At 52.1% G+C, this 14,079-nt stretch overlaps 2 protein-coding genes across 6 annotated transcripts in view; one reads left to right on the plus strand and one right to left on the minus strand.

Annotated features, from left to right (window-relative positions):
- Positions 1 to 6,391, plus strand: part of TMEM45B (transmembrane protein 45B) — a 31,630-nt gene extending 25,239 nt beyond the window's left edge. For all 3 annotated transcript variants that reach the window (XM_060158014.1, XM_060158013.1, XM_060158015.1), the window contains exons 3-6: positions 1,637 to 1,843; positions 2,659 to 2,843; positions 3,339 to 3,484; positions 4,577 to 6,391. In XM_060158014.1, coding sequence (XP_060013997.1) covers positions 1,637 to 1,843; positions 2,659 to 2,843; positions 3,339 to 3,484; positions 4,577 to 4,688 — 650 coding nt within the window. In that variant the 3' untranslated portion in view covers positions 4,689 to 6,391. The remainder of the gene's footprint in view (positions 1 to 1,636; positions 1,844 to 2,658; positions 2,844 to 3,338; positions 3,485 to 4,576) is intronic.
- Positions 6,392 to 7,909: 1,518 nt separating this feature from the next.
- The window catches only part of NFRKB (nuclear factor related to kappaB binding protein), a 36,736-nt gene continuing 30,566 nt past the window's right edge, over positions 7,910 to 14,079 (minus strand). For all 3 annotated transcript variants that reach the window (XM_060160768.1, XM_060160766.1, XM_060160767.1), the window contains exons 23-26: positions 13,243 to 14,010; positions 10,398 to 10,504; positions 9,500 to 9,635; positions 7,910 to 9,386 (exon numbers count right to left, since the gene is read on the minus strand). In XM_060160768.1, the coding sequence (XP_060016751.1) occupies positions 9,261 to 9,386; positions 9,500 to 9,635; positions 10,398 to 10,504; positions 13,243 to 14,010 (1,137 nt within the window). In that variant the 3' untranslated portion in view covers positions 7,910 to 9,260. The remainder of the gene's footprint in view (positions 9,387 to 9,499; positions 9,636 to 10,397; positions 10,505 to 13,242; positions 14,011 to 14,079) is intronic.

The following is a 14,079-nucleotide window of genomic DNA, read 5'->3' on the forward strand; positions in this document are numbered from 1 at the left end:
AGAGAAAAGCCAACAGACAGCTGCCTGAGGGGAACCTTCCTTCACTGCGCCCCATTCCAACAAACCCACCCACTCCCATGGTCACCTGACAGCCATCCAGCCCACTGGTGGCCCTCGAGGAACAACACGCGGTGTCAAGAGCAGACAGAATTCCTTGTCAGGACCAGCCCATCACGTGAGTGAGGAGGGAGCTCACCCTGCAGCTACATTCTGCCACCTGTCCCCTTTGGCCTACAGTTTCTCCAAGGAACGGAAGCAAGGGCAGTAGCTCCCCATGGAGTGAGTGAAGGTCACAGTCTAGCTGAATGTCCCCTTCACCAGTCACCCAGGCATCGGAAAGGCTTTGTCATCTCTCTGATGCTGCGAAGTGATAGGGCCCGTGTGGCTTAAACGGTAAAGGACAGCATCAACTTGGCCTTAGAAGAGCTAGAAAAATGATATTTAGCCTCCTTGCTATGTGAAAATAATACTCACCCAAGAACGGTCTCTTGGGGCCTCTGCCACGTGCCAGGAACTCGCTGTCTGGGTGCCGCGGGGGTGGGGTGGGGGGAACAGACACAGTCCCTGCTCTCGGAGGCCTTCTGCTCGCCTGTCACTGGGACGTCCTTTTCCTGGGTTGCTTCCACCAGCACCTTCATCCTTTGTACATGAATTCAGAAAGGGGCTGGGGACTTCCCTCGTGGTCCAGTGGTTAAGGCTCTGCACTCCCAACGCACGGGGTCTGCATCTGACCCCTGGTCGGGGAACTAGATCCCACATGCTGCAACCAAGAGCCCGCACGTGGCAACAAAGACCCCACGTGCCGCAGCGAAGACCCGGTGCAGCCAAATAAGTAAATAAATAATAAAAAAAAAAAGAGGAGGTGGGGATCTGGGCTGAGAAAGAAATGTTTGGGAAACGGTCCAGAATGTTGTCACGGAGGACGTATTCTAGGCTCCGAGAACATTCTGGGCACCAGGCAAAAGGCGAATCTTTTGCTCCCAAGAAGTGAGAGCTGCCCTGTGGTACTGCTTCACCTGTGTGCCGGCCCCGTCTCCTGAGCTACAGGGTGGCCAGGATCACCAAGGTGTGGTCTTGGCCTTGTTCTCCCAGTGTCTGGGACAGAGGCCGAGCGCCATGGGAGGGACCCTCAGTTCCGAGCTCGCCCCGGGCGCAGGAAAAGCACACACCCGGGAGTCGCTGGGCTTGCCACGACTATCTTCACCTGCAGTGTGTCTCGCTGGCATTCTATCATTTTCCACCTAATTGTTCCTTTCCAGGTTTATCTCACGGCTCGCTTGGCAGAGGGGACCCCCAGAGAATGCATCAGCCACACTCTCGCTTAAGAGGCAATGCCTTGCTGTCATCTCAACTGCTGGACAATGTCCTGGGGACCTGTGTGGCTGCGCTCCTATCGCCGTTTCTCCCAAAGGAGAGAAACCGTTGCCGTTGCCCCCAAAGGAACGGCAACAAAAGCAACATGTCTGCACAGGTTCCTCAGCAAATACACATTTTATCCTGAAACAGCTGCATCTGAGGCAGCAGAGTAGGTCCACAGAGCCGTGGGCCACCTTCGCCATGACTCGGGGTCACTTCGCCGTCTATTTGTCTTGGAGCTGTTCTTCCCTCCCTAACCTCCACTCCCGTTTCCCTGCAGGCATGCTGGCAGAGCAGTTTGTTCCCGACGGGCCCCACCTCCACCTGTCCCACGAGGACCACTGGGTAAAGCTCATGAACTGGCAGCACAGCACCATGTACCTGTTCTTTGGGGTCTCGGGACTCGTGGACATGCTGACCTACCTCATCACCCACATCCCCTTGGGGCTGGACAGACTGGTCATGGCTGTGGCAGTTTCCAATGAAGGTGACTGGGTGGTGTGGACGGAGACTTAGAGGGACGGGAGCACAGCAGATCAGAAATATTGCAAATGTAATCATCTTCCCCAGAGAACCCTAGTCTCTGCGCTTCAGAATCCTACACAGGACGTGATCCTGTGCTCTGGACGGTACGGGTGGCATGTTCCATAAAGCAGCACAGGAAAGCACGAGGCTTTTAGCCAGAGCTCTGGCTGGCAGAGCACCAACTCCCCCTGCCCGCCCAGTGCCCGCCCCGCCCCGCCCTCCGCACGAAGTACTGGTGGGGTGCCATCACGCAAGGGGGTGACCCTCTGGTTAGGGGAGAGGTTCTCCGTGCTCTACCCCAACCTTGCGCTGTCAGTGTCCGGACTCCCACCCAGTGGCTAGGACACATCTCCCAACGCAACTCATCTTAACTGGGTGAGAGAAAGCATGTTGTAATCCAACCCCTCGTTGATTTCTGAACCTCAGGAAGAACTGGAAAGAGGTTGAATGAGGGTAAAACTGAATGTCAAGTACAAACACACAACTGGTCACAAATCAGCAACATCTCACCTTCCCATCCTGGACTGAACCCTACCTACCACAAATTCGGTAAAGAGATGTTAAGATTCATCCTCTGCTGCTTATACCCGCTTACACACAAACACATACACACACATACACACACACACACACAATAACCTGCATCGGTTTGTTGCCCTAGATTGTCACATAAACTGACTTCCTAAGTGCCAGACAGACACTTCCTAGTCAGGCTGAAGCTGGGAACGGATCCCCTGGGGCGGGGGCGGGCCCGACAGCATCCCCTGCTCCACACAGGCTTCCTCTTGTACCACCATGTCCACCACCGGCCACCGCTGGACCAGCACATCCACTCCCTCCTGCTGTGTGCCGTGTTCGCGGGGGCTGTCAGCCTCACCTTGGAAGTGATCCTCCGGGACAACATCGTGCTGGAACTCTTCCGTACCAGCCTCGTTATCCTTCAGGGCACCTGGTTCTGGCAGGTAATTATTCAAAACCATGCTCCTCACCTGGTGCAAGGACGAAGCAGGCCCGCCGAGCGCATCCAGGAGATGCAGCACTGACACACCACTCGAAGGGGGTCAGAAGCCACTTCTCTGCCCATGCCCACCCCTGACCTACGTGACTTTAGCCATCGATATCCTGCTGACACATAAACAAGCGTCATCAACAGAGCACAGGTAGCGAGCAGGCTGAGGATTTATTTACCTGCCTGCCCTTCCCAGCAGAGCTACTGACACCACTTACAGCCTCTACTTGCTTAAAACTGTTCATCTGAAATGTGGGCCCTGAAATTTTAAGTAAGGCTACACTAAAACCAGAGCTAACAGAGCAATTTCCTGTGCAGAGGCTGTTCGATGCTAACAGAGGCATGGGAGTTGTCTGGGCAACTACAGACACTCTGGCAGCCACAGGAGGCTAGGGGGCTTCTCAGGCCCACCCAGTGACAAGGCTGGCTTCTCTGTATAATCCACCAGATCGGGTTCGTGCTGTTCCCGCTTTTTGGAGCACCCGAATGGGACCAGAAAGATGACGCCAACATCATGTTCATCACCATGTGCTTCTGCTGGCACTACTTGGCCGCCCTCTGCATTGTGGCCATCAGCTACTCGCTGGTTTACTGGTATGTCCAAAACAAGATGACTTTTGCCAAGTTTGTCCTAACCTGCCCCGTCCCCGAAATGTATTACATTGCATCCTTTTTACCCCCACGCCCCACCCTTCATAACCAAGCAGTGCTAATGTCTACCACTTAATGAGGGCCAACTATATGCCAAGCTCTGTGCAAGGCACTCTGTGCCTGCACGTGAGGGTGATGAAGCCTGAGAAGTTAAAGGACCGTCTGTCTGTCTGGTCACGGCCACCTCACAGACCCAGGTTTCGAACGCAGTTCTGATGGATTTTAAGTCCGTAGTTTGAAAGGAAAAACTCTGCATTAGGCATCAGTACTGAACCGCAGTCCCTGCTGTGTCCCTGGTTCATTCAGAGCCCAACACCTTATTCCTGGTTTTGCCCTACTTCCCAGGGACATGTGACGGTCAGGTAAGACACCACAGCAGCAAGCGCTCACGACAGCGCTCGCTCTCCCGAGGTTACCAGAGTAGCTAGTAATTCCTAGGCACTGACTGTGTCCCAGCACTGTGGTCAGCACTTAAAGTGTGTAAATTACCCCACTTAATGCTCACTTTATAAAGGATGCACGTGATGTTTATAGACGGGGAAACCAAGGCTTCCAAAGACTAACTGGATCAAGTTCACCCAAGGGGTAAACGGCAGAGCCCAGCTCTTTAACCACCGCACACCCGGTCCTGCTAGTTCTGTGTCGTCAGGGCCACCTCTGTTCTTTCCTAGTTCCTGATTTCCCTACCCAAAGAGAGAGAGTTCACCCAGAGAGAGTTCCACACAGACCAAACAGAAGGGAAAGCAGGCCATGGTTTCTCTGAGTTCTCCTGCCCGGTCAGTGAATCAACAAACTGTGGGGCAGGGGAACTAAGTTGAGTCTCAGTTACACCACTGACCTTTAAGTGACTGTGAGTCCTTTCACCACCAAAGAGCGCTGTCTAAGAAATCGGAGATGCAGATGAGTCACCACAGTATTTGACAGAGACATAAAAAACATGCTCTGAGGGGCCAGCGGACGCCTTCGCATCCTCGGGTGAGGGAATAAGGCAACCTGGGGCTCACTCCATCTGCAATTATTGTCTCCCCGTTACAGCTTCCTGACACGGGTAAAGAGGCCTGGAGACAGAGAAATCATTGGGATTCACAAGCTGAAGTCAGATCACACCTACCAGAAGATCCTCCTGAGCGGCTCTGATGAGGACTAGGGCGGCCATCGGTCACCAACGGAGGACGGAGTGTCCTCTGGGGGCACAGCTGGTGGTCAGTGGGGCAGCTCCCTTCCTTCACTGAAACCCCCATTGTGATCCACTCTCAAGGGTCTGTATATTTGCATCTGCTCATTTAACCAACTGAGGTCTCTGCTGCTGTGGTATACTTTGTAGAGAAAAACGAAGCCAGCCTTTATTTGTGTCTCAGTGTGAAGAGAACTCAGACTCTGAAAGTTTCAGAACAGGAAGTGACCTCATGGGTGAATTCAGAATATGAATCCAGCAGAATTTACTGCTTTTGATAATTTAGCCCTTTTGCCCTCAAGAAGGCAGGTACTTTCTTATCAGAAGGTGAATGACAGAGCCTTTATTTTAGAGATATAATTCTAATCCGTATTTTTTAAAGTAAAATAATTCACGAGCTTTGGTATTTTTAAACATGACTTGCTAAGCATCTCCTAACTAATCATAACGTTCCGGAGTACTGCAATACCACTCGCTGTTGACAAGTGATGAAGTTGGGCCAAAGGTGATTTTTTTGGTTAAATCAGGAAGCTAGTGAGTGGTCCAGCTGAGAGCTGGAGCCCAGATATTCCGACTTCTCAAAAGTACCCTAGTAAGAGGGTGCTGACAGGAAACCTCTATAATGAGGTGGAGAGAAAAATGTCAGGTTATGGAAGGCCTTGAATTTCAACATAGCTGAAAGCAAAAGATAAGAATCCTGCAAAGGACGTGAATCTTGCACTAGTGACATAAAGTCTTGATACTCGAATCTTGGTTCTGGACCTGTTCTTTTTTTTTCTTTACGTTTCATTCAACAAATATTTATTAATCATCTGCTTTGCACCAGCACTGAAATGGTTGTAAGGATTAACGAAATATGTGTCCAGCAAAGAATTCACAGTCTAAAGGGAGAGATATAAGCAGTTATGTGCACGGTGACTGGTGCCCTAAGGGGTAAGTACAGATACCATGGGAAACGAAGGAGGGGAGGAGAAGGTGTGTGTTTGGGGGGTGCCCTACAGAAAAGCACATTCCAGGAACAGAGAATCCAGGCACAAAGACAGTGAGAGCACGGAAGAACGCGGACGGTTAATCAAGCTCTGTAAACTGGTAAAAGTGGGTTAGGACAAATCTGAAAGGTCATAGGGACCCACAGTGCCATTCATTTGTACAGTATTTCCCAGACCTTAAACTGCTTTCTATCTCGTTTGACTCTCACAACCACCTGTACTGCAAGAACATCAGGGCTCTTCAGAGAACCGGATCAGCCTAAGGCCACACAACCACGAAGTCCTAAAGCCAGCCTTCAAGTAGGACTCAGAGGCCAGCTTCTCTCCCGCTATGCCCTTCACTACTTCACACCAACATGGCAGGGATCGGCTGTGTGAAGCACGTATGCTCTTTGGAAGGAATGCTGTACTTACACGAAGGGCAACCTCCCACGGTCAGCCAGCATCTCAGGGTCGAAGCCACATCTTAGGGATTAAGCATGAGCTACTTGAAGACACTGAATTTTGAGAAGAGAACCCGGGAGCCCCCTTTCAGGACCCACTTTGGCCTGCCTGCTGAGTAGGAACCCAAATGTTCATTTAGCAAGTCCTGAATGAAGCATGTTCTATCCAGCAAGTTCTACTGTTGGCCATTAATGTAAAACGTGTTCTTGCCTCAGGGACTGGAGATGGGAAGAAGGAACACAGTCGCAGGTTTACTTTCACAGTAAAGATCTCCATTTTAGATTTTTTTTTTTTTTTTTGGTGGTACGCAGGCCTCTCGCTGCTGTGGCCTCTCCCGTCGCGGAGCACAGGCTCCAGATGCACAGGCCCAGTGGCCATGGCTCATGGGCCCAGCTGCTCCACGGCACGTGGGATGCCCCCGGACCGGGGCACGAACCCGTGTCCCCTGCATCGGCAGGCGGACTCTCGACCACTGCGCCACCAGGAAAACCCTCCATTTTAGATTTTTAAAGTGGGGAGGGGATAGAACACTTTAAGGAAATGCAGCGTTTTCTAGACAGTGAGGGGCTGAGGTGTGACGGTCAGATACAAAATATTACAGTTTGTTCTGATGCACCTGACACAGCACTGTTTGGTATACCTTCATGGAAGTGATCAACCCGCATAAATATTCTCAGACGTGGTGACAAAGTACAAACCGATCACAATGCCATTCACCAAATCTAGTCTCAGATACATGGTCTGAATAATTTCACCAGCCTCTGAGCCTCTGAACCAGGTTCTTCTGGAATGGTTCCCCACAGAACACCCACCAGCTACCATGTCTCTACAAGACCCCTGAGGTCTGCACGCAAGGAACCATGCCTGGTGCAAATGCCGGTGGTGTCACCCAAGCAGCTCCAGCAGGGGGTGCCATCCTCTGGGACCCAAGGGCAGGCTGGGCAGGAAGCACCGGGTCACACTTGCCACCGGCATCCTGAAAGTGACCCGCGGGCTAGGATGTAAATATCTGCGGGCACCCAGGAGACAGGCAGAGTCAAGTGACTTCAGCAAATAAGAGCGGAGCTTAGGGTTGAGGCTGAACAAACGATGAAATCATTTGTTAAGTAAATTCAAAAGGGATTTGTTTTAACCAGCAGTAAATGCCAGAGCCAGGATCCCTCAAGTTTCTACCTCTTTCTCGTTTGGAAACCGGCACACGGGCTTTTCGCGTGACATGTGCTCGAGGAAATAATGCCATGCAGACGTGCTCTCCTCCACTCAGGTCAAAAACCAGTCTTTCCTTCCCTGCAGTCTCCGCCTCTCCCCATTACCAATCTTATTTCTGTGCCAGCCTTCTACCACCCACCAAAAGCTCAATCTCACCCCCGCCAATTCACCTCTGCTCTTTATAATCCAGGCTTACCACTCCCGGCTCCGGACGGTCCCCACGTCTCACCAGGACACATCACAGCCACGTCCCCACAGGAAGGCAGCAGAAAGGGCACCTGAATTAAAAGACTGCACTCGCAGCTTGGTTCTCTTTAACTTCAACTCAGGCTTGGATTCTCTCAGTTAGAACACGGATGGTCATGTCTATTTTACCGAACTGCTTTACGAATCAAATGTCTGTGTACCCAGTGAGCCACTCTTTCTCTGCACCATTGCAACTTGCCTGATCACTCAGCTTCCACCCAGCAACCCCTCCAAAGGAGGCCACTCCAATTCTTTGCCCTCCAACTCCACTTCCTCACAGAGACCCCATCAAAGATCATCACTGAATTTCCATGAGTTAGAGATACATTTTTAATAATCTGGATACTTTCAAAGAAGACAGGGAAGTCCTGTCGTTACAGAAAAGCTTCACCACCCAACCCCTGCTCCAATACGAAAGAGGCATACTGTCAATAATCAGTGCTTTTAGTTACATTTTAAAATATTCTGAGTTCTGCCTATAGCTCGATGGAGGCTGAGAACCATGAAGCAGCCAGGAGCAAACGACTGTAAACCCAGACCCACCTCCTCTGTGGCTGGTGCCGCCTCGTGGCTGCACCCACCCCCTACCCCTTCTCCCCACCTCTACTCTGGAGCAGAAGCGAGCAAAGTTCTACTTAATAGGTGACATTTCAGGCTTGAGGCCGTGTGGTCTCTATGACAACTACTCAGTTCTGCCTTCTAACTGAAAGCAGCCATAGGCAGTACATAAATGAATGGGCACGGGCTGTGTTTCAATAAAGCTTTATTTACAAAACTGGGTAGCCAGCCCAAGGGGCATGGCTTGCTGACTCTTGCTCCGGAACAAAGCAAAACGCATCATCTCTGAACTGCAATAAAGCCTGTGCTGCAAGAGCAGCACCTCTGCTGGCGTCTGCCTGCTCTGTCCGCTGGCCCTGGACTCGCGTGGGGACACGCTCGATAAGGGGGTCTAAGTCTGCAGGTGACGGTATGGACCACAGTCAAGATCCTGACAGCCCGTCTTTAAGAGGGGCCGCCAGACTAATCCCATTTCAGGTGGGATCACGTGACCTCACTTCCCATGTTTCTCCCCCACCTCACGGCCTCTCTGTTACCATGCAGAGATCAAGTCAGCCTCCAACTTACTAAGAATCTTGCTCTTCTCTCGTTCTGGTCAAAAGAATAAATAAACAGTTGAGGGGGAGGGGGCGAGCTAAGCCCAGGTTTCTACTTGATAAGGACGTACAAGATGTTCTCTAAAAAAATAAGTTACATAAAAACGTCTGGACACAGAGCTCCTAACTAAACCACCAGCCACAGAGAAGACCAGAGCTAAATAAACCCCGCACAGCACGAGCCTCGTCTGCCGTCTGCACACCTTCTCGCCGTCTGCCCATCCTCAGAGCCTCACTCCAGGAGACAGCTGGGCTTGTGTGGCCACGGCGCGCTCACACGACCCCACCAGAGAAGCTTCTCCTGGACCAGACAGAACAGACCTCGGAACCCCAGCGCACCTGGCGCAGCGCACTCCCCGCCGAGCAGCAGCCGGGCCGCCGTGGTCCCTCCGCTGGCCTTTCTCAGGCAGACGTGCCGGGGGCGATGCACCACCCGCTCCTCCCTTTCAGCCAGAAAGCCGGCCGGGTGTGGCTTTTGCGGCCACCGTCTTCCTCCCTGAGAATCACTGCTGTTCAGGTGCCTGTTTAGGAGACGGGGCCGTGGTCACGACGACCGTGGAGACGGCTTTGGAGGAACCAGAAGCTGTTCCTTGTTGAAGGTGGGACGCGGGGACAGTCTGGATGCGCACCTGTTTGCAGAAAGAGTGTCTGGTCGGCAGACTGCCCGCGGCCCGTCAGCTGAGGACGAGCAGCACGGGGCAGGAGGGCAGCCCGACACGCGCAACGGGTGCCCGGACCTCACCTGTGTGGCCTGACCCTGCTGCTGGAGCTGCTGCAACTGCTGGGCGGTGAGGAAACTAACCGGCTTGTTGCCAGCAATGAGCTTCGTGCCTGCTGGCATGGTGGTGAGGATGATGTTGCGGCCCAGCCCGCCAAGGCTGCGGAGGGGAAGCAGGAGTGAGGCATGGCCGGGCCGGGCCAGCATGAGGCCAGGTCTGGGGCCAGCGGAAAACCCCGGCACTCTGGACTGAAATGGAAACCGGCTGCCGAGACCACCTTTCTTCCAGCTTCTATGCTTCCCGTGTCAGAGAAGAGAGCAAGGCCAAAGGCTCCCAGCGCTTTGGATGAAATGGCCCTGTATCCGCTCCGCGACCAGCAGGAGTAACGGACAGGGCCCTAGCAGGTGTGCACTCCTGACCAGAAGCCCAGCCCTGCCAAGGCAGCCGTCCTGAGAGCAGCAGACTTATCTCCTCATGCCCTCCATCCCCATCTAAGTCAGAGCCACGAGACGCCCAGGCCCCCAGGAGGCCCTCACCTCTGAGCCATCCCAGCCCAGGGCTCAGACATCGAGGCGAGGCCTTCCCTAACGCCCATGCTGGGGACTGCCCCCAGCTGTGTCACGCCCACCACCCCCATCCAGCTCCGCCTGTGTCCTCCCCCTTGCTTTCCCTAGAGCACGTCACCGGCCACACAGTACTTTAACTCACTATTCCTCTCCCCACTCACCCTACAGTATAAGCCTGAAAGCAGCACCAACTTCTGTCTGTTTTAATCACTGCCGTACCCACAGCACCTAAAACAACGCGGGTGCTCGAGACTCACTGCGGAGCACAACGGAGGAGCCCAGGAAACCAGCCGCCTTCCCCTGCATGTCTAGGTGTCCCCCCACGGCCGCCCGCCCAACCCTCCACAGCACTTACTTGGCTCCAAGGTTGCCTTTGATGATGGGGGCTGTGACCACACCCTTGCCCTTCATGGGCTGGCTAATGACAGAGAGCGGAACTGTGATCCGCGTAGGCAGCTTCCCCTAGAGAGAAAAAGCAACTAGGTTTACGGAAGAAAAGACCGCCACGCAGCGTCACCCAGCGCCACCCAACATCACCCAGTGCCACCCAGCTGCCATGAGCCTCCTCTCTCCTGCCTCAGGAAGCAGAGCAGCCGCACGCACCTGCCGTCATCAGGGCAAGACATGTGCCTGAACCACCAAGGAAAGCGTGTGTCCACTTCGGCACAGTATGAGCCTGAGCTCCCAGAGGGGAGGGTCTTACTCATCCACGTACCCCCAACACCGGGGACACAGCCAGGTGGAGGAACTGAGCAAGGACAGAGGCACTCAGGAGTGAATACAGCAGGTGCATAACTGCTGCTCCCCTCGAGCAGGCGCACTGCTGGGGAGCACACAGCAGGACACATTCCCCGAGTGCTCTGCTTCTCCCAGAGGTAAGGGAGGTTAGTCAGCGAACACTAGCAATAAACTCAACCACATGACAAGTCCAACCCACAGCTAATAAGAAGGCCCAGAGGAAGAAAAAAGGAGCTGGAAAGACCTGGTATCTTTGGGATTTCATGATGGCTGGGGTTCGGCCACTACACTAGCCCATTTGTAGGTTGCCTGGTTTTTAACCCTTGGTTGATGATAAAATTTATATACAGTAGGATCCTGTGTACATACAACTTTAAAAAAATGATTCAAGAGGGGCAGCTAACAAGATGCAAAGAAAAGGAATCAACATTTCCCACAGGCAAGCTGGTTCTAAAGAAGCCAGGCATTCAGGAGGAAAACTGTATACCAGGGCACCACACTGATCTCCACAGCTGAGCTCAACTGCAGCCCCTTAGAAAGCACGGAAAGATGTCAGTGGGCAAGAGAACACGGCCAGATGGGGCCTCCAAGGGAACCTACTAGGGTTGTATTGTCGTCTTAAGAATCCCTAGTGTTGAGAACAAGACCGCTTCAGACCAGCCGTCCACCAACTTGTGTCCCTCCATGAACTAGCCTACCAGCTGCCTAGACAGACAGACAGGCAGCACCACTCAGTACTTCCTGCCCCACCAAATGCGCTCCGGTTACAGTGACCCTGATTGATGACAACAGGGTAGATACCGCTGGATTCACCTTTCTGTTTCAGAAGGACTCAAGAGAAACAAAAGTGCATCAAGTAAGCACCGTCTCCTCGCTTTCTTATTTTAACTTCTCTGATACGAGAACCCAAACACACATTTCCTTCAAAGCGACGCTGCACTTCAGGGTTGGCTGGTTGGCTTTACTACCATGTAGGTCCTCCTTCCTCCCACTAATCCTCTGGATTTTATCCAAATTAGTAAGGTTTTACTATATTGCCTGCTTAGAAAAGTAAACTGTATTTTATACCGTCCAGATGCACCCACCATACAGAACAGTGCCCCTTATCTAGAGGTCAAAGAATAAACACATGCACCCAGAAACACACCTGTTGATATGGAAATTTGGTTTATGATAAAGGTAGTACCCTCAAGTTAGTGGGGACGAGGTATACTAGTCATTGATGTTGGAATAATTTGAAAAATATGAGACCTATACCACATGCCATTCACAAAAATATATTTCAAATGGATTTCTCAATTACACTTTTTTTAAACTCTAAAAATATTTTACGAAAATGAGGGCTGACATCTTTATAACCCTGGAGTAAGAAAGGCACAAGACACGAAACCTAGGAGCCGTAAAAGAAAATGTTGATGGATCTCATCAGATAAAATACCTGCAGAGCAAAAGGCTTCACATGCAAGGTTAAAAATTGACAGACTGGAAGAAAATATTTTCTACACATACAAGAACTAACATGCAGAAGATACAAAGGCTGGTGCCAGCTCACACAATACGAAAAGGCCAAATACCCCAGAAGAAAACTGGCGAAGACTGATTCACCCCGGGAGAGCCCATGCCAACCTCTGGACGAATGGCTGCCCATCCTCACTAACGATCCAGGAAACAGAAAAAGAACTCTCTTTTTACTACTAAGATAGGGACATAAAGTTTAAAGAAACAGGATATCCAGCACAAGGTTAGGGTACGAGGGAAACAGGAAACCAGCTGATGGGGGGAGTGTAGGCTGGTGTGGCCTTTCTGCTAATACAACTGGAGTATCAGAACTTTCAATGTGCACCTCCCCGACCCATGCCAGGAACCTCTGCTCCTGAAATACTGATACATGTTCACATACACAAACATGCACTGTAGCAATGTTTTTAACAAGATACTAAGTATCGTAGGATCTGGAATGAGGCCCAAGACACATTTTTAAATATTTAAATAAAGCAAATCACAGATTGAGGTCTCTCACAGGGATTTTAAAACCACGTAAATATATACGACAATGCCCAGAAAAAGAACTAGGAGGATAAATGCCAAAACACGACGAGTGATGAGCCTCACGAAAGGAGAATCGGAGGTGGTAAGAGGAACTTCATACCTACTCCGTGTACCTCTGCACTGTTTTACTTTTTTTTTCTTTAACATCTTTATTGGAGTAGAGTTGCTTCACAACGTTGTGTTAGTTTCTGCTATATAACAAAGTGAATCAGCTATATGCATACGTATATCCCCTGCGCTGTTCTACTTTTATGAGAACGTATGCCCATGCTACACTTTTGTAAATTTGTCTCAGAATTAAACAGCAAAGTATTTTAGTAAAGAAGCCTGTTTGGGTCAGAGGAGGAGACAGACTCCCAACAAGAGAAGCTTCCCAAGCAGAAGGGCTGGTCTCCACCACCAATGTTACTCACAGCCTGGGACGTGGAAACAACCGTGGTGCTGACGGGGACCTGCCGCACAGCAGGGGCTCCCGTCCCGATGCTGATGGGGGTGCTGGAAGCCCCAGAAGCCACGGCCACAGTCTTGGACACGGCAGCATTCACACTGGGCAAGGACACCGCGGACGTATGGACAGTTCCAGACCCACTGGCCACGGAGGACCCTTGCTTGGCATGGGCTGCGACCGTGATGGTCGGGCCTGCCTTGGGGGGCATCACCCCCAGGCCCTGCACGATGCGGATGGTGGCGGCTGGTTTGGCTTCAGATGAGGCCACTGTGTTTTTCCCCTTCTGGTCAGCCACACTCACGCCAAGCGCTGGCATTAAGCGAAAAGCTGAACTCGAGGCTTCTGTTGGCTTGAGGTCAGGAGTCACTTTGACCACGGTGGTCCCTGGTGGAGTGGATGAGGGGGCACTGGCTGGACTGGCCTTGGCAGGGCTGTCAGCTGCGTGGACTGGGTTGGAAGTGACGTGTAACGTAGCGGAGATGCCTTTGCCTGTGGGGCCGCTGCCTGTCCCAAAGAGGTCCTGGGTCAGTTTGACTGTGGTGACCTGGGACTTGGCCAACGTGGCCATCATGTCTGGAGTGATCCGCAGAACAGTCTGGCCTTTGGCGTCCGTGGTGATGGAGGAGGGCGGTAGCCGCAGCACATCCTTGCCCTGGATACAGAAGTTAGTGGCTGTGAGTGGGATGCTGCTGCCCGTCTGGGGCTTCACGCCGAGCTGCCCAGTGATTGCCACCTGGAGGGGAAGAACAGCACTGACAAAGGCGTTCGCGAGGCTGAGCTGCTTCCAGAGCGTGACTGGGGG

This window comes from Lagenorhynchus albirostris, chromosome 9 (genome assembly GCF_949774975.1).
Source record: "Lagenorhynchus albirostris chromosome 9, mLagAlb1.1, whole genome shotgun sequence".
NCBI classification, from domain to species: Eukaryota; Metazoa; Chordata; class Mammalia; order Artiodactyla; family Delphinidae; genus Lagenorhynchus; species Lagenorhynchus albirostris.